Source organism: Hesperophylax consimilis, chromosome 8, assembly GCF_061612785.1.
Source record: "Hesperophylax consimilis isolate HC1 chromosome 8, BYU_Hcon_1.0, whole genome shotgun sequence".
NCBI classification, from domain to species: Eukaryota; Metazoa; Arthropoda; class Insecta; order Trichoptera; family Limnephilidae; genus Hesperophylax; species Hesperophylax consimilis.
In genome coordinates this window covers 28,087,732-28,109,097 of record NC_142843.1, presented here as the reverse complement: position 1 = coordinate 28,109,097, position 21,366 = coordinate 28,087,732, and the positions used below count along the sequence as shown (strand labels likewise).

Genomic DNA, 21,366 nt, shown 5'->3' with positions numbered 1-21,366 from the left:
CTTTTTTTACATTTTTTTTCTTCAATCTCTAATAGGTATCGAGGTAGAAAGTCGTAAAGGTGCGTATATTTTTGAAAAAAACAAGTTTTTTGCCCGACTAGGTTTGGTTTTTTGTAAATATCTCGTTTCCAGTACAATTTTGTGTAAAAATTATTGATACTAATTTTGTAGAAAATAAAATTTCATAAAATAAATATGTATATAATTTATGTATTTTAACTCTAATAGGTATCCAAGCTCTAATCCACCAAAACCAGGCCAAAAATTGAAACAGAGGTAGAGTGTTTTAAATTTCATTCCTTAATTTTATTTTTCTTCAACAATTATTGTTGTGAGAACATATACGTTGACAAAAATCGTCATGCCTGTGTCAGACCTAGCTATAAATATAGTAGATGGCCTATTTCAGCATATCGGTCGCCATACATTCCCAATGGGAAGACCACTAAAATAGGCCAAGCCACTACATTTATACAGGTGTGCCAAGGTAGGAAACTCAGATTTTACATCAGGGGACCAGTCTATAAAACATATAAAAAAATTGGGACTACCGGAATAATTACGATCGCGAATCGCTAATTGTCCTGGAGTATTAGTAATGAAACGAACTCTTCACAAACACTTTATTGAAATATAAGAGAATACCACTCCTTACTAAAAAACTCATTTTATTTTACCATAATTTATTAGATATACCATTGTTACAACTAACATGACTGTATAGTTAGAAAATTATGTAAAAGCCCAGTAGGGCGTAAATAAATAAAACTAGGAAAACGATTCTAGTGAAGGGGCACTCTGTAACATTCTGTGCCGCTGGTTGTCAGCCGGCTGGCCAAGTGTGGCGAAAAAAACTTGGGCTAGAAATGATACATAATAACATAACGACAATGCTTTAGTGTCATCTTTTTTCTCAAGTGCCTACACATTTACGCATTTAAAGTTTTGTTTAAATATTATATTAGGTATTTATAGCATGTCTGAGTTCTTCACAATCAGTTCCAATTTTTCCGTGCCCAAAAGTTGGTGTGACTGAAAGCCAAATAATATAATTTATATGTAAAAAGAAACTACATTGTTTATAATTATTATATTTGAAATACTTTTTATATGAAATAAGTTTTACTTGATAATCATTTTTAGGCGTGACAATCACAAATAAAAATCACACATAACAGCGGAAATTTTTATTGAAAAAAATATTTAAGGTAATATTTAACTATTAAAATAAAGAAACTTAAGAATTAAAAAAAACTTCTACTAAATAAACTGTTTTAATATTTAAAAAAAAAAATAGAAAAAAATAATGTATTCTTTTATATTGGTGAAACATACAAAAAACCTTTACTCACTTGAGGAAGAAGTTAAATTATAAAAAACAGAAAATTTCACTTATAGATTTCAAAGTAATCATTTGATTAAATAAAAAAATACGTAAAAGAAATAATCGGAGCGATGGGCCGGGTGACAGACAACCTTATAGGCCGGAACTTTGGCGGCGTCTGAAGCAATACGGAGTAACTCCTTGCCGACGTGCACACAAATATACAACGCACAATCCAGAGTTTTGAAGTAAGTGGCGGTCGACTTTGGTTTATCTGGCCAGAAATTGAATTTTTGCGAGTGTTATATTTTAATTAATTCTTATGAATACATTAATAAAATCACTAATATTTTTATAGGGATTCGTCGGGAAGTTACTAATTCATCGTCTAGAAAAATAAAATCTGGTACTTGCCGCTTATCTTACAACATTTTATATTTAATAAAATGTACTTATCGTTTTACTTAATATATTTAATGGTAAGGTCCTGTTTTTATTAATCTTAAATATAAATAACTTGCATCCCTTCGAATCCCTCTAGAAACATTTAAGATTTTAGTAATAAGCTCATCAGAAATAATTAAAATGTGAGCGTCGGGGCAAATCCCCGTTATCAGGGTATTGTGTCACCTTAACTTCATTACATATAATTTAAATAATGCTGCTGAACGCCAAAAGTCTTTGTTATGTTTTTATAGTAAATGAGACATTTCAAAGCATCACAACTCAAAATGAAAGTGGCGTTGAAAACATAAAAAATATAATTGACCTAGATATTTCAGAAAACAAAATTGCTGATGTTGGACTGACCTGAGATGTATGGACCTAAAAAGCCGTTTTTCTATGATTAGCATTGAAGCCAAATCTTGGGTGAAGGGAAATCGCCTGGCAGCCATCTTGTATGACAAACTTTTGAAATGATTTGTATGCAAAGTGGTGCATGATGAACTATTTAATATTTTTATTGTTAAAGCAGTCATAATTGCTTACGATTTTTTTGGGCATTTGATGAGCCAAAGAATAAGATATGTTATTAAAAAGTTTAACCCTTCAGTACTTTCATCACATTTGTTCAGTTTGGATGTTTTCTGTGTATTTAAAATGCGAAATATAATCTTATTTTTAATTTTCCGTAATTATACGGAAATTTATTTATTTTTCTTATTGTTACGATAGCGGCGCGAAATACGAATTATTAATGTTGGCTATTTTAAGGATTTTATTAATTGATTCCCTTATAAATATTTGAGGCAAGCGGGAAGAAATTATTATTTAATCTAACATAAAAAAATGTATTTTCGCATGATAGAAAAAAATGTCAAAATAATTTTATAAAATATGGACGCCCCGTCATATATGACCCTCAAACGTTTGAGGGGTTAAATAGGTAAAGTCATTTTTATACATCATCCTCCTCATCCCACAGCTTCAAATTGTATTCGAATAGCTCCATCCAGGGCTTTTTAGGATCCTGTTCAAATGTCACTCAAAACATTTTTCCTTAAAATTATTCTTTCCAATCAATTTGAATTTCAATTTGAAACTGGATTAATGCAGCCGATAAAGTAATGATTCTGATCGAAGAGCAATACAAATATGTTATTGGGCTGCGCTTTCCTTGAAATCTAATGACGCTGATAATGTCCTACGAATCAATTCTCGTTCGGAGAAAATCTCGCTAATTAGGGGGAATAAGAAAATAAATTAGAGACACTGTATTTTTGAGTTTGGATGTGACAAGATAAACAATATTCGAACAAAACATTAGATAAGTACGAAAATCTGACATTCGTATCCCTATCATCCAATTCTTATCCACATACTATCACCACAAAGAAATGACAATCTACTAACAATGTTATCATTAAGAACTTACACAATTGTAAATTGTGAACATATTATTACGAACAGTTTTTACTTTACATTTTTAGCTTTGTGCGATTAATAATACGCGTCAATGATTGTGATTACGAATGGCACAATAAAATCAACCTTGAAATCAGTTATTAGAGCACTTTGGATCGGGGAGTAAAACTCCGATCGAAAATTGGAACCGTAATATAGTGACGTCATATGATTGCCTAATTATATCCACCAATAAATAGCTCTGAAAGTCTATGGAATAAATTTTCAGACTTTTTCATTTGTGTATAATAGTAGATATAATAAGTAGGCCCAGAATAAGAATTTTACTAATTATTTTTATAAGCAATAATTATTACTGAAACACTCATCCACATTGAAAAATCTCCTGATAAAAGATACATGACGCCAATTCGAACCCGCGTCCTTTCGATTTCCGGTCGACAGCTCTGACCACTGAGCTATGGCGGCTTATCTCTTATCCGCGAAATAATTCAATATATACTAGTGTTTCATTCAACAGTTTCTGCATGTTACATTTTTTCACCTGAAACAACCAACTTTATTTTTTATATGAGAAAGGCATTGTAAGTGCTAACTCTCTCACTAGATGGCGTCGAGACAAATTGTCTACATTTTTTGGTGAAAATACTAGAACTTGTCAAATATTAATTTTTATTTTTTTGGTAAACTAATGTTTAAGACAAGATTTTTTATGCATAGCACAAAGGGTAACAATTATTTTTATAAGCAATTTTATTTATTCAATATATTTTTTTTTTTTTAGTAGGTAATAATAATAATTATTGCATTTAAAAATAAATGTTACCCTTTATGCTATGCATAAAAAATCTTGTCTTAAACATTAGTTTACCAAAAAATAGTAAGAATTTTACTGTCTATATATTAACATATCTATGTTTTTTAGGATCAAATTGTTTGATACAAAAAGCCTGAAGATATCGATCGAGGAGTGGTTTATTTATGCTAAGGATGCTCCACTCAAATAAGTCATCAAGGTGTGTTTCTCCAAGTTTTTATTACTATACGGTTTAACCCTTTCCTTCCTGACGGTACAAATTTGTACCTGTTGATTTCCTGCCTAAAATCTATGCCGCATTATCGTCTATACCTTTGCTAAGCCTGACGATACTTTCTAGTACCGTCTAGCTAGCCAATAACAGCAAAGTATTTGACATACGGCGATTTGGCGCCAAGTAGGGCAAATAATAAGTCTTCGCAACGACGACCGTAATGCGTGGTGACGTGCTGTTGTTTTAGAAAATATTTAAAAATAGTTATTACTTGGTAAGTGCCATTATTGTTTATTACACTTGGAAATTAAGGTTTTGTTTATGTAGTAAATGTGTTTTTAGTGCATAATTCTAGTTATTAATGTTTGAATAACTCGAAAAATCGTTAAGGACTAATAAGTACCGTCAGTAACTTCTTGTTATACTTTATTTGTTTGAGACATGAGTGAAATTTATTATTTTTATATCGAACAAGTCCACGAATGCATATGAGACAACAATTTTTTTATTTTTTTTTTATTTACTAGATTCTTATATGCCTTGAAGAGGTGAATCATTTAAATTTACTGTATTTAAAGTTAATGTTCTTTATACAAATAGAACGGCGTCATATGCGCCTCGCAATTTTTACCTCATGTGGGTATTTTAAAAATATTTTTTTTTATACAATCGTCCCGTACAATTTTTTTACGCTTTTTTCAGGTCTTCGAAATGGATATTTCAAAAAATAATGCTTTGATTGAAGCATTACTTTTAGAAGACCTTCCGGATTGCGATGCGAATTCAGATGTGGAGTTGTCTGACGAAGAAAATATTGAAAATATGCAACTACATACATCTAGATCGTTTGATCAAATTTTCGAGGAAGCGTTGGAACAATCTTTAGATCAAGCTGAACTTGAGGTTACAAATGAGATCGAAGAAAAAAATGGAGAAGTAAGTCAATGCGCATTACCCTCCGGTTCTTCAGAAACGGTTGCTTTGATACCATCTAAAAAGAAGAAGAATATTGAGCCGAATCGTAAATGGAAAAAACGCGATTTAGAAACTTATCTTCCAGAATATTCTACAAATACGGGTGTGGTCGAAGAATGTTTTGCTGGATGTAATACACCCACCGATATTTTTTTAGTTTTCATTGATGATATTCTGGATATAATTATATATCAAAGTAACTTATATGCAGTCCAACATGATAAGGTCCTCAACCTAAAAAAGGAAGAACTGATGGCTTTTATTGGAATGAATTTTTACATGGCCTACAATACTAGACCTTCATGGACAGATCATTTTTCGTCGGCCCCTGATTTGAACAATCCTTTGGTAAGCAAGACCATGCCCAGAGATAGATTTGCAATTATTTTGTCCAACCTCCATTGCAATGATAACTCTCAACTGCTTCCTAACTGCAAAGACAAACTATACAAAATCAGACCTATAGTTGATGCTTTGAACAAACAATTTCAAGGGTGCTACCACGGAACGAGAGAAGTGAGTGTTGATGAATCAATGATAAAATTCAAGGGAAGGTCAGTCTTGAAACAATATCTTCCGATGAAACCAATAAAGAGAGGCTATAAGCTATGGTGTCTGGCTGACCAAAGAGGTTTTATAAAAAAATTCATGATTTATCAAGGAAAAGACGAAGTAATGAATGCAAAATTTTCCGATTGCACTTTAGGAGAAAGAGTGGTTTTGGAATTGACAGAATCTGACTGGGGGAAGGATAAAGTAGTTTACTTCGACAATTTTTTTACATCGGTAGCTCTACTGGAGAAACTGAAGACTGAAAGAACTTACGGATGTGGAACAATGAGGGTTAATCGTAAGTCGTAAGGGTGTACCCAACAATCTGTTAGCTGACTCTAATTTGAAACGTGGAGAATGTGACTATCGATTTTATAGTTTGGGCTTCGGGTTTTGGAAATGGAAGGACAACAAAGTCGTAAACATTGCTTCGAATTTTCATGGCAACGAAGAAGAAACTGTAACTCGCAAAGAAAAAAATGGATCCAAATCGACAGTATCTTGTCCAAAATCTATCAAAGACTACAACTCTTACATGGGCGGTGTAGATACAGCTGACAGATTGAGGGCCTTGTACTGTGTAGACCGAAAGTCTCCAAAATGGTGGCACAGATTGTTTTGGGGAGTTCTGGATATAGCTTTTGTAAATGCATATGTTGTTCATGGGCTGATACTTGAAAAGACTTCTGTAAAAGAGTTTAGACGGTCAGTTGCACAAGGATCGATGACAAAAAAAGATCTTGACAAGAAAAAAAGGTTATCGAGGGAAAACCAACCCAGCCCTGGCCCATCTAAAAGGCGCAAAGCAAACTATTCGACATTGAAAGATGTTAGGTTGGGTAACAGAGGCATACACTGGCCTACTTTTGTAGAAAACAGAGGCAGATGCGAAGTATGCAGCATCAAGAAGATACAGTCAAAGCCTCACTCAAAATGTTCTCACTGCAATGTATTCTTATGTCTAAATGAAAAGAAAAACTGCTTTACTGAATACCACGAGATTCATTTTTAATTATTTATAACTATTAATATTTATTTAACGATTTAATTAGTTTAAAAAAAACCTATGTTTTAAAAGTTCCTATTATACACATTACTATGATACACAAAGTTCCTGACGGTACAAATTAGTCCAGGTCACAGTAATAATACCTAGAATGCAAATAAAAATCTAAAAAAAATTTATGTGTTTCCTTTACAACATATTATTAAGAATCTCATATAAAACCATTAATTTTGTACTTTTTTCCAATAGCCGTTAGGAAAGGGTTAAAGAAGTCATGGACATAATCAAGATTGGTATTCATTTAGTGTCAATCATTTTTACCGTAGAATAAAGAGTTTTCTTCTTTATTCTATGATTTTAACTAGACAGCATATCGGCGAATTACAAATTAATGAAGAAACAAGTGAAAAAAAGTTTAAAATTGTGTACTTTATATATATTTATAATGAAGAATGCATTTGAGTGTTTTTTACTCATGACGCGTCATCATTACATTGTTTTACTACTATATCTACTTAAAAAACGGTTGGTGGCTATAAAGCTTGGGAAGTCAATGAAGACAGTTATTCACAGTTATTATTTTTTTTAAGATGTCTGAAGAAATCTATATACGAACAATGTACCTATATTTAACAATTTCCATAAAGTAAAAAAATACTCAGAGCGCCTACATATTTTTAAATACGTAAATAATCTTTCTAAATAGAAAGATAACGTTGTTTTCTTTAGTCATCGTATAGGAAAGGAAACATTTTTAACGTTTCTACTTCTTGAAGGGTTCCGACTGTATTATCTTGGTGACCACCTTTTCCATTGCTTTAAAACTTCAGTACTTTCGACACTTTTGTTTTGTTTGCAATATTTTCTGTGTATTTCAAATGCGCTATATACATCTTATTTTTTAATTTTCCCTAAAAACAAATACTGTTTTAGAAACAAGATAAAATTATCTTTCCGGTGTATGAAAATATTATATTCATTTAAAATAAACATTACTATTTCTTAATAATAAAATTTATTATCAAACTTAAAAAATGTTGTTAAAAACGTAAACGACATTTTATTTAATTTTTTACTCCATCGTAGAAATATTGATAGAACTCAATATTTCGAAAACACATTTTTTTGGGGAATTTGCAAGAAAAACTGTAACTTCATTTTATTATTGTTCATGTAATAAAAAATATTTTTTTAAGTTTTTGTTATTGTTACGATAGCGGCGCGAAATATTAATAATTTATTTTGGCTACCTTTAGGATTTTATTAATGGCATCCAGTATAAATATTTGAGGCAAACTTACGAAATTAAAAAAAAATTACGTATTACCTAGGTATAAAAAAAAACTTTTATAAAATATGGACGCCCGGTCATTTATGACCCTCGAACGCTGGAGGGGTTTAATCACCCACGTCATACACGCCTCCGGCCACCCTATTTAGAAATTTCCTAAATGAGTATATAAGTATGGTAAGTATATATAGCGTACAGTATTGTACATTCTCGATTCAAAAGCATCATAGGACCTTATTCATAGGGCTTACTCTCAATGTTTCAGTGACAAACTTTCGTATTCGTACAAGAAAATTCGCAAATCAATTCATTCACTTCGCAATTCGCTCAGAATCATACGAAGTCACCCGATAAGGTCACAAAACTTCAAGGAAAAATATTTTCTGGCTATATCATATTTTGTTAAAAATATGAAATAGCATCAGCGCAATCCATAAGTAAAACCACGAAAAGGTCATCTCAAGGCAAAATAGTACATCCGAGTACATGTGTAATTTTCGCATTATTTTTGAGGGAGGGTACCAAAACTGTTTACAGATCAGGGATTACACTTCATTCTAAAATTCTAAAAAAGATAAGACTTATCCAGCAATAAAAATCTCTAATTCATGATAAATATGTTCAAGATAGTATGATATACGCATTATTGTCTTCCATGAGTCTAGTGTATATAGATTAGGTTAAAGTGTTACATAAATAATGAAAGTGATGAAATTTGGATCAATTTTTTTTTCGAAAAAATTGTCATCTAGTATAATAACTGTACCATGATTGTGTAAAGAAAAAGCATTATTATATAATGAAATAATAATTTATTTATTTTTCATGTTCTCCGTAAAACGGTTATTCACCAATACATTATGGAGAAGATTACAAATGATAATCATCAAATAATCTATAAAAAATATCAAATTTTCGTTAAATTAAAAAGTAATAAAAAAAATAAAAAATATAGGTAATAAAATATGATAAAACTATATTAACAGACCGAACGGTTAGTCATAATAGACCCGATATAGTTTTACATGACAAAATTTAAAAAATAACTTATATCATTGATGTCGCTATTCCAAATTCCTGTAATATTCAAAAATCTGTTAATGAAAAAATAAGAAAATATACAGATTTAGGAAATGAAATAAAAAGAATTTGGCATTCTCAGACTATAAAAATATTACCATTCGTTATTTCGGCTACTGGCATTATACCTAGCTCTCTCATTAAAAATTTAGGCGTATTAGATCTATCAAAAAAATTATATATAAAAATGCAAAAATCAGTCATTTTAAATACATGTAGGATAACGAAAGATTGTTTAAATATTTATGTTGAGGGATCATTAAGATTTATAGGCCCTGTTAGGAGTTCTACCGAGCCGAACCCTCTGATATGAAAATATCTGGAGTCGGTGAATTATTTTCCCATTTGATCTCTGGTGATTTGACGTGTTGTTCTTGTATTGTATTGTTTTGTATTTATTTTGCTTATATAATGCACTTGCATAATGTTGATTGACTAGATGATCATTTATGGAAAAGTGTGTGGAAGGGTTTAGTTTTTTCCATATGGAAGATTAAACCGGACATGAAGTCGGAAAAGTAAAAAACTGGTGAAGCATTCCCGGAAAAATATTACGATTTGAAAATATGTTTTCTGATTAACAACAAACATAATAAAAAAAATTATTAGATCGCTTTGAAAAATGTTTAGAAAACAAATATAAAAGCTACGAAACCATCTAGTACGGATAAATTAATCACCGATTAGAGTTCAGGACATGGTACGTGACGGATTTCGAAGTGTCACGTGATCAAGTCAGTGCCATCGAGTAACGATAGTTCGCGAATGGTGGCGATGTTGATACTCGTTGTTACTGCTGATTTGTGTGTTGTTCATCGCAAGCATATTAAATGAACAGAGTGATTAGACTATTTTAAACAGTGAAGTTTACTTTGTGACAACACTGAATGCGTAATTTGGCGGTCGCATGCCCAGGCCAGAACTCTAGTAGGCCTTGTTGACCACTATGTGATGTCATAATTTGCACGAGTTTAAGAAATGACGAGAAGCTGCACAAGTTTAGTGTAACTAACAGAGATAAGAATTTATTCTCTGTTTATTTAGGGTCTCATATTACACCGTATTATGATTTTTACGTCTCATAATGTGAGGTAATTCGCAATATTTGATTATCAAGATATGGTTTGATGTGTTATATATATATAATAACTTAGTCCAGGGCATTTCATCTGAACTTCATTATGAAATAGACAACGATTTTGTATTGTGCACCATTAGTTTTTTTGTTCATTTTCGATATTAGATGATTTTTTTAAACGATAAATCGTTGTTAAATATCAAATATCATTACAACGGCGTTAAATTAGATGGGACATGAAGCGAAATAGTTGGTTCCACACTAAGAAAACTTACTGATATAAAATATTGCAATTTTTTTTCAAATCAGGTCAAATTATTCGTTTTCCTGTTAAAAACGGGACTGCAGGCCTTTAAGAGAAATAATTTACAGATTTCCCAACAAACTATCAGTAAAACAAGAATGTGTTATAAGGATGTCGGAACACGTGTTAATAAAAATTGTCGCATTTCGTCATTATATTTATCAAGAAAAGCACAGCTGCGTAGACACGTGTTCCGATATATTCTGAATAGATTAATATTTTATTAGAAAATAGCTTCTAATAAATCAGCTGTACTCATTTCTCCCACTTTCGTGCACTTAGTTGGTGTAAATTCCATCAAACGCTCTAAAGATCCGTCCACACCCTCAATGTTACTTGCACAAACTCTAATTTGCACAAGTAACCATGTACGTTAAAACGGCATAACTGTATAATGCTCAAATGGCTTGCATTCACTTCCAATGATTGCGATTTTTCAACTCTGCCCATGCAAATCGCTGTCGTATGGACGCTGCACAGTTTTTTGCGCAAAGTTTTGCACAAACCGTCTGTACAAGACGGGAGTCGCTATATGCACAGCGACTAATCCACAGGGGGCGTGGCCAACATATCCGATCATACCCGAAGTGAAGTATAGGTATAAAAGGGACACTTTCTTTTGAATCACAAACCATGTTACACAAACCTAGCGTAGCCGCTAAACTAATTGAAAACTGGGATGTTTTTCTTGACTTGACGCGAGCAGGCGGTATTAAGGGGACACTTTCTTTTGAATCACAAACCATGTTACACAAACCTAGCGTAGCCGCTAAACTATTTGAAAACTGGGATGTTTTTCTTGCCTTGACGCGAGCAGGCGCTATAAAGGGGGCACTTTCTTTTGTATCACAAACCATGTTACACAAACCTAGCATAATTCTAAAAAGGTTTGTTTACATTATATTATTACAACGCAATTTCTGACGTTTCGTTTCACCGCCCACCGCGTTTCACTGATTTTGCAACTCGGAACAGCTCGGGTATGCTCGTATATGTTGGCCACGCCCCCTGTCGACTAGTCGCTGTGCATATAGCGACTCCCGTACAAGACGACGTACCTTAACATCGAAAGACCGGCAAACAACTGAAACTGTCAAACCTTTGAAAATCAACTACAACGTGGTTTTGGTTTCAACTTTATAACGTTAGTAAGATCTTTAAATAATCGTTTGGGTGGTAAGCGTTCACAGAGAAAAATGAGTACGGCTTTTTTATCAAGATACTGTTTTAAAATGTGACAGCATGATCATTTCCCAATACAGTCATTCAGAATATGTATATGAACATGTAACGGCTCATGTCCGAATAAATATTATTATTTTGAAGAACACGTGTTCCGACTTCCTCATAACATATTCGTACTTTACTTATAGTTTGTTATGAATTTGTCAATTAATTCGTTATAGGCGTCAAGTACCGTTTTTAACAGGAAAACGAATAATTTGACAAGATTTTTAATAAATCCATAACATTTCATATCTGTTGGTTTCCTCCGTGTTAATGCTAAAAATAGACTGATATTTATGTATAAGTATCTATCTCTGCACAACACAACGTAATATTATCTGTAAATTACGTCATTTAAAAGCATTTCGTTGATTTTTTATCGGTTGAAATAATATTAAATCAAATTCAAAATGTCTACCCATTCTACTCAAATTTACGAAAATGCCTCAAATGTGACTTGATTTTTAATCAGCAACTGTTTGCAGCTACGAATGTACCTTTTGGTACGTTACCGCAAGTTAGTTGTGTATGGTTGTGTATGTAACAATAAAATTATAGTTATAGCATATTGGCTGATTAGTTATTATGCTAATAAAATGTCTGATTAGTTATGATTCTAATGCAAGCACATATTTGTCACGCTTTACTAGTCGGATTATCATCATACTTATTATGAATACAATGCAGTCACAAACAATTATCTACAACAAATAATACAATATACAATAAAATCATCAATGTCATCACATTATATAAACACCTCTCATTTTCTCTGTACATGTGTGAAAATTGCTGTGAATACTTAAAGCCCATTTCCAAATACTTAGGTAAATGGTTTTTCAGAATAAAATAATTTGAATGAGAATTCGTACCTTAGGAAGTTCTGGAATTTCAATTTTGCTCTGAAAAAGTGATGCAAAAGGGTAATTAAGTAGGCATATGTATGAATGGTTACAGATTCTACAACTTGTTATCTAAATTAACCACAGAGCATTAAAATCAACACAATAAATTAATGTTGCCAGGATTGGCAAGCCTTAATAAAAATCGAGGAAAATATGGGTTGGAGATAAAGATAAAACAACATTAATATCTGTGCTGTGAGGCTTAAAATACTGGGGAGGGGAAGAGCAAGGTGGGTGAGTACCTGGCTGGTACCGGCTAAAGCCATTTCAAGCAACGTTTCGATTCTGAATGGTCGTCTTCGAGTCTGAATGGTTGCGTGCCAAAAATACACTACCCATTATTCTAAATTAACAATTAGTGAAATTACACAAATTAAATTTACTTGCGCACGCCAGGATTTGAAATCGGGTTCCAACCACTAGTAACCACTCAACCACGAAGGCGTCAATTTGGATAGCGGCATATTTGATATAACATTTCATTAATAATCAGTTTAAAAAACACTTACCCGTATTCTCGGAACATGTCCTGGTTTGGTTTTGTCATCGAAAGTGTGAGAAACATTGTATTCTCCTTTGGTACCAAAGCGAAAAGGAATTAGACAGCTCATTTTTCCAATATTAATCGATTAACCTTTTTCAAAATTCCACAAATCTCGTATCGCTGGCATATCCCAACACACACTAACTAGAAAACTATTTAATTCGATTAAATAACTTATTTATTATGTGTTTGGAATGAATTTTACGGCATGTCGCAAACACACCGACCATACCATTTAACTGATTTAGTTGTTTAAGCTTGCTGATTGTCGAATGAAAATACGAAGTCATTAGAGTTACTCATTGTTTCTCTGTATAAATTCCAAATAAAGCAGGTGTATTCAATCTCTATTTTGATCGATTGGACTCTTTTTAAATTATACAAAAAAATAAACAATGACTTTGGTTTCGACGAAAGAAGTTTTTTTTTTAAATCTCATCTCATCTCAAGGCATCCTCGGTGTAGTGGTTAACGCATTTGCCATTAAGATCGTCGTTCCACGGGTCGGTAAGCAATCGACATAAACCGAATGCTGCAAGACCCTCCGCAGAAAATTAAGTTTGCTGTAGTGTTTTCTGTGCAGGGTTTATATTGCTTAAAAATGTGTATTTATAAATTGAGTTTTTAGCCAAAAAGAAGCGTTGAATTCTTTATTTATTAGATTTATATCTAGTTCTTTACCAAGGAAACTTTAAAGGACATTATTTGAATAATAATTTGTTATCATAATATTATTTACTATTGCCAAACTCGACATGGAAATAAAATGTTGAAATTTTGTGGCTTTGATCTGAAAATATGCAGCGGAACGCTCTACCGTACATATTTCATATTGCTGGTGTCCTATTTACGTGATTTTGTGGGCCTGACGAAAAATAAAACATATAATAAATAATAGTTCGATTAACAACTAAACCTTCTAAAATAACGCTCCGTCGCCTTCCAAATGTACCGATATTTGTATAATAAGTATAATAAATAATAGTATTCGGATGATTTGTATAGCGCCGTTTTAGTGCAAAATCACCTCAAGTATAAGCTAGCTATTCTATAGTTGTGTAGTTTAGCGATGGGTTATCACTTTTTTATTATTAAGAGTGGGAGCTATATATTCTAGAGTGCTAATATTAAAAAAAAATGCATTATTGATGTTGATGTTGCTGAAAATTATGTTTTATTTTTATTCGAAAATTTGTTGTCTTGTATGAAGATTTTCAGGTAATTTCAGTTTTGTCGAACGGATTTCCTGAAAATCTTTATACAAAAAATCGAATTTTCGAAAAAAAAAATCGTTTTCAGCTACAACCACCTCAATAATGTCATTTTTGTAATATTAGCACTCTGAAACACCCAAAAGGTTCAAAGAGTCGACTCAATTGAACGACGGCTCGATTGAACGGGAGCCATGAGCTTAGAGCGTATGAGCAATGAGAATACTATGCTCGCCCGATACGGCTCCCCCGCTACGACTAGCCCGCTACGGCCACGCCGCTACATCTCCCTGGCTACTTCTCCCACGATACCGGTTCCCAGCGTAAGCGGATGAATGATTCTACGACTCGTGTTACCGGTATACCATATCGTACCACGAGAAAAATAAGATGCTAGATAGTTAGAAGGTGTAGGTACATATGTCCAAGTAGTCCAGACACCGTTCACGTCTCTGAGATGTAATAACAATTAAGATAATTTTAATGGCACTATTTTTCTAAAATATCTCCTGATAAAAAGAGCAACCGTTCAAATGAGGCGTGTTACGGTTTACCAGGAGTCGTATGAATACGGCTCATCAAAAAAAGAGCTAGCTCAATTGTGCGGCTTCTTCATAAACGAATCATCGCTAGTGTAGATAAGTACGACTTCCGTGATTTTAGAATTGAGACCGATTGAAAACAGTATTTTATCAATTATTAATCATCGAGTGTATTTACAAAATTAAAAATGTTGAAAACACCGGGAGACATCACAAAGACCGGATTATCTTGATTTCCACAATCTTATCTCCTTGGCATTTAATCTATTCAATTTAATAATGCATTACGTTGATATCATTTTTAAAGTTTTATTTTCTTGTATCGTAAAGTATGTAAATACAATTAGGTATGTAATAAAATCGTAAATGAGTAAGCCACTCACTGATTTATTCAGTAGTACATACTACGCAAGCAAAGCTATTAGATAAAGTACGTAATATGCCTTTTCATAAATGTCAAAGTTGACATGGCTCCTTAGAATAGTACTTACCCTGGGACTACATTTATATATAATATGATTATGAAATTTAAGCAATGTTCATCCCGAAGTTGACATGGCTCCTTAGACCAGCACTCGCCCTACGACTGTACGTATATGTATTATTTATTTATTGTTTTTGTGTTTAATTCGTAGAACTCCATTTAATTTATTTTTTAAAATTTAATGTATTCAAACTTTTATATTTTCTGACTATATGTCCGGGTTAAATCTTCCCCACAGAAAAAACTAAACCATTTCACATACTTTTCCACAAATGATCATCTAGTCAATCCACATTATGCAAGTGCATTATATGAGCATACTATAATGCACTTGCATAACTTTGGGAGGCGATTCTACAAGATGGTAGAAGTAAAAAATACAAAAAAACTTTTTTCAAAATTACGAAGCTTATTTTCGCATACAAAAATATTTTTCAATAGAAGAATATTTATTTTCCCATGCAAACAATTCAACTTCTATAGCTAAAAACTACCGTTGCAATTTCTAAAAAAATTCGGTAAACTTTTACCTACAACTACCGTTTTTTATTCGCATTTAAAAAAAACAAAAAAACATTTGATTCAACTTAATGACGATAAACAACAACTTGAATTTACGAATTTGAAAAATATTCATATTTAATATTATTTACGTAAATAATAATTTACGAAAAATTTGCCAACCAACGCACCATTTTGACAGAACACCGATATGAAGATCGCGCATAATTAGGGTTTGTTTGTAGGCAGTGTAGACACCGCCAACATAACAATAGAAAACATGAAACACATTATCGGAAAATAGAAACTCAAAAATCTAAATATAATTAATAATAATTGATTGAAAATTAGCCAATAAATCTCTAAATTGATACGTACTTATAAGTGTAATAAAACAGTCTTTTTACCAGGTATATATATTTATTTACCTGTACCCATTTAGGTAATTATTCGGGATCGCTGGCCACGCTTAATACGATTTTTTTTAAATAAAACCTTTTGATTTTAGGTTAGGTTAGGTTTGGTTAGGTTAGGTGAGGTTATGTTTGGTTAAGTTAGGTTAGGTTAGGTTAGGTTAGGTTGGGTTAGTTTAGGATAGGTTAGGTTAGGATAGGTTAGGTTTGGTTACGTTAAGTTAGGATAGGTTAGGTTAGGTTAGGTTATGTTGGGTTTTTATACATACAATTTTTTTTTTAAATGCCTTAATACCCTAATTTTAATAAATAACGGGTTTTTTATTTACGTTTATTTTTATCGTAAAATGAATTAACACATAATTTAAAAAAAAAGTTTTTCATTATTTATGTAATAAAAACCATTTTCCACATAATTATATTTTACTAATTATATTTAAATTTTTGCGTTTCTAGCTTCCGATTGTGTTTCATGTTTTTTATTGTTAGGCTGGCAGTGCCTACACTGCCTACAAACAAACGCGAATTATGCGCGAACTTCATATCAGTGTTTTGTCAAAATAGTGTGTCTGTTGGCAAATTTTGGCGTAAATTTTTTTATAATATTATAATAAAACAATTGTGAAATTTTTTCCCCTTTAATTTTATAATTAATATTTTTCAAAATAGTAAATGCAAAAAGTTTTTTTTTATTGTCATTAAGTTGAATCAAATGTTTGATTTTTTTAAATGCGTATTAAAACGGTGTTGTAGATAAAACTTTACTCTTTTACTTACCCCCGGACATCCTATATACATATATTGCTCTATTCGATAACAATATGTTAATAAAATATAGAGAGCAGAATTTCATCTAAAAGTGAGCATAGAAGTCCATGACATCTACGAAATTAAATCGAGACCATCACCAGTGGAAACACTTGCCAAGATTAACCGATAGGTTCATTATTTTTTTACTGATTAAGTATCATGATTGTTTCAATTTCTGTCGCTAGAGTCCCCAAAGATAAGTTCGTAATCGATTCGAAAACTTCGCACACTCTTTATTAAATGTGCCTAGATGCGACAGTATCTTTTAATGATTTTTCTGTTTGAAATTTTCGTTTAAAAATCGCTAACATTGTCTTCAATAATTAAATATTACAATTTGATGTTTTACTCATTAGGTTTTTCAAAATAATAAATATCCATCCTAGACTGAAAAGTCAATATATTTTGAACATAAAAATAAATAAAAGAATATGTTTATTCAATACACTACCCAGATTGCATTTAGTTCGAATTGAATCTTGCGATAATACATAAAGATGTGAAATGAGATAATGTAGATACTGTTAAGGCCGAGTGTAGTTTTTTATTAATTTAAAATAATGATAATATTATTAAGAAAATCGATAATGATAGTGTTTTCAACAAGTAATTTTTTTTTATACATTTTTTAAATTAACATAGGCTTAGTAATTATCAAAATCAAATCGAAAATATGACCTTTTTCAGACCGTAATACGTGCGTTTTAAAAAATACTATTAAAGGCTGAATATCGTCAAAAAATACCTGAAGGGGTTTTCTTTAAACGTACGAAAAAAACAACTAAAAAACAAATAAAATAGGTTCGTAGTTTAATTTTTTCATAAACACTAATTGTACTTGTTTTCAAAATGCAGTTTATAAAACTTTGGATACGTTTATTTAACAAAACTAAACGATAAATTATTGGTATTATATTTTTCCATTTTTAAAAGTTAATTTAATATTTTTTATACTACAATTTAAGAAATAACACTTAGATTTTTAAATTACAATTAATATAGGCCGTCCGATGGCGCCTATTTTAAATTTTTAATACGGTACAACATCGAACTAAAAGATTCTTTTCAATATCCCAACAGATGGCGCTATCATGGTGGGAGTCTTGGGTATTGTTTATTTTTAAAACCGATTATATTATTAAGTTATTATTTATTAAATTATATGATTATTATTATTATATGATAATTATTAAAATATATATTATAATCAAATTATATTAAAATATTATTATTATTAAATTACCACTGGCCACTGGCTTAGGTTTTGCTATTCTGTACACTATACTGTAAAACTCTCGAATCGAAGTTTGCGGGATCGAATCCCGGAGTGGGCAAGTAAATTTTATTTGGTTAATTTGTGTTATTCACAATTAATGAATTAATATACGTATGGTATATTCGCGGTACGTTCCATAGTGAAAGATACTCTCAGTATCGCTTGGTGTAAGACCACCATTCAGAATTGAAACGTTGCTTGAAATGGCTTTAGCCGTGTTTGGTGACCAAATCTGAATAGCCAGGTAGATTCACTTATTCAATAAATAATACCCGTTCTGCGGTCTAAATTTAAATAATGATTTGTGGTCGTTCATCAGGGCGATGCTGACAGTATCTAACGCTCTGGAAAATGCCGCAAATATAATACTTATGTACATTGTGAAATAACACAAATTATTATAATAAAATGTAGGTTGGTACTCGTGCACGCCAAGATTGTAACCCGCGACGTCACGGAGGTCGTCATCCTGTTGAGTCGGGCCATATCAAGAGACAGAAGGTCAGCGGTCCTATATCGATTATTGTTTTTGTAAATTATTCTCAAAAAACATGAATGAAAAGACCAAACACAAATAACCTGACTGCCATATGTTGTGGCTAGAGTATTTTGAAAGTCCAAGCGAGCAAGCGTAATTACTAGTGCCACGTGATTATGATGCACGTGTGAGTCAATGCTCATAAAGGCAACTCAAACAAACCTCATCTCTCAAAAAGTGTCGCTACGTTTGAATGTATGGGTATAGGTTTTCAAGTTACAACATAAATATGTTTTGTCAAAAAAATAATGCTCAGTGTCGGATTATTCTCTTTTCATTACCTTGTATACTCGTATACTGCATATTCTTTATTTAACATTATTTTATCAATATTTTGTAAGGAGCACTGTAGGATTATTTTTAATTTTGTTATAGCTTTTAAGCGCACTTGAAATGAAAAAACACAAAACTGCGCTATACAAATATTACCTTATTATTAAATTTTTAAAGCAAACCATTTCTCATTACACACGACGGCATTTTGGCACTTTTTATGCATTTTACTTAGTTGTAGCAGTATAGTTGAATACATAAAATATTGTTGAACTAATCTCTCGCTGACATAGGATTAGCGGGTACAAATTCTCATTGTATGAAAATATTATAAAATAAAAATTAATAATAGTGGTTCAAGATTTGAAGACAAGATAAAGTATTATATATTTTAATATATAATGTAACATTATATATTTTAACATATAATGTAATGTTTAAATGTTCTAAAAAAATAAAATATATATATATGCTGGGAGCATTGAATGAGAACACTTTTTCGAGCGCGCCAATACTTCGAGGTCATTTGTATAGATTGAGGTCAGCCTCAATGTATCTGACCCGAAAGTAACATTTTACCTTGCGAACGCCGGGATTTGAACCTGCGACCTCAGGATTAGGCAGTATAAATGTACCTACCTACATATTTTGGTAGGTATAGTAAGTGCAAAACAATTTTTTATTAATGTAGACTTCGTTATTTTATTATGAATGTGTACCTAATTCATTTTTGAAATAAATAAATAACAGCAAAGAAATAAGTAATATTCATTCGCAAATCACTTGAGCAAAATATCTGCAATACCGTATTATTTTTTGTGTGCTAAAAACTGCACGAACCGCTCCCGTACCAAGAAGAGGCAACCTTCATGAACGGACTTGTCCAAGTCGTGTCGGGGAGAAATTGGAAGTTCTACACATGCACGCACACATAGATAACTGGCTCGAGAGTCCAATCTAGCGCGACAAGGACCGAAGATCCGTTTCAAAATATGGAAGATCTGTCGCATAATAATAGGCGGTGAACAGACAGTTTATCCCCCGATAGTTGGTCCCCGATAGTTGGTCCCCCGATAGTTGATCGCTTAACAGTTGACCCTCGACAGTTTATCACTCGACAGTTGATCCCTCGATAGTTGATATCTGACATTTTATCTCTCGATAGTTGATGGGTAACAGTTGACCCCCGAAATTTGTACCCTCGATAGTCGATCGCCAACAGATCACCGACATATATACGTTTTCCGTATTCGATTTCCGAATTCGTTTTCCGTATTCGGACATCCGAATGCACGGAATCAGTAGAAAATACATTAACTGCCGCACACGTTCGTTTTAGTTCCGAACGGAACAAATTCCTTACGCACGTTCCGAATGCAAACCGGCGCGTTCGGAGAAACCGAATGGAAAAAACCTAATGACGTCATGTGGAACGCAGTTCTTGCATACATTTTGTTTGTGCCGACGCAAACGTTCGGAAATTTCCGTTCAGTAATTCAGTGTTGCCAACGGATCTTGACCTAATATCGCTGTTTCTCATACATAAGGTAGCGTAAAGTAGCCGAATTTGCTGTTAGGTGGGACATGTTTAAAATTTATGTTTTTACGTGAAAATAAAAAAATTCGTGGGGGAGGGGGTGGCTAGAGAATTTAAAAAAATAAAAATTGCCCCCAGAAAATAAAAAAAATTCATGGGGGGGGTGGCTAGAGAATTGCAAGAAAATATAAAATTTGTCCCCAGAAAAATAAATTTCATGGGGGTGGGGGGTGGCTAGAGAATTTCGGGACATGTTTAAAATTGATGTTTTTGAAGTAGCTTAATATATCGCCCTTGTTGGCAACACTGGTTCTGACGTTTATACATTCCGAATGAAGAAAAACGAACGTTTGCGCTAGTCTCACGGAATTCCGAATACGGAAAACGAATACGGAAAACGAATACGGAAAACGTATGTATGCGGCCAGCCTTATACAACGCCGTTTTCGTAAAAAAATCACCTCAAGGGTTCTAAATTTATTAAAAAAATATTAATAAAGACGTCCACAATATGGGTATAATGCTGCGTATACATTTAGGAAACGAAAAGAGAATTATGGGAAATGATCAAGAAAGAATTGCAAGCTGGTTTCGCGCC

General features: G+C 32.4%; 1 protein-coding gene across 3 annotated transcripts in view; it reads right to left on the bottom strand.

Annotated features, from left to right (window-relative positions):
* The window catches only part of LOC149421822 (cGMP-dependent protein kinase, isozyme 1-like), a 38,227-nt gene extending 24,822 nt beyond the window's left edge, over positions 1 to 13,405 (bottom strand). For 2 of the 3 annotated variants that reach the window (XM_089634570.1, XM_089634572.1), the window contains exons 1-2: positions 13,149 to 13,405; positions 12,607 to 12,636 (exon numbers count right to left, since the gene is read on the bottom strand). In XM_089634570.1, the coding sequence (XP_089490696.1) occupies positions 12,607 to 12,636; positions 13,149 to 13,250 (132 nt within the window). In that variant the 5' untranslated portion in view covers positions 13,251 to 13,405. The remainder of the gene's footprint in view (positions 1 to 12,606; positions 12,637 to 13,148) is intronic. The other variant, XM_089634571.1, reaches the window with a different exon arrangement.
* Between the last annotated feature and the right edge of the window lie 7,961 nt (positions 13,406 to 21,366).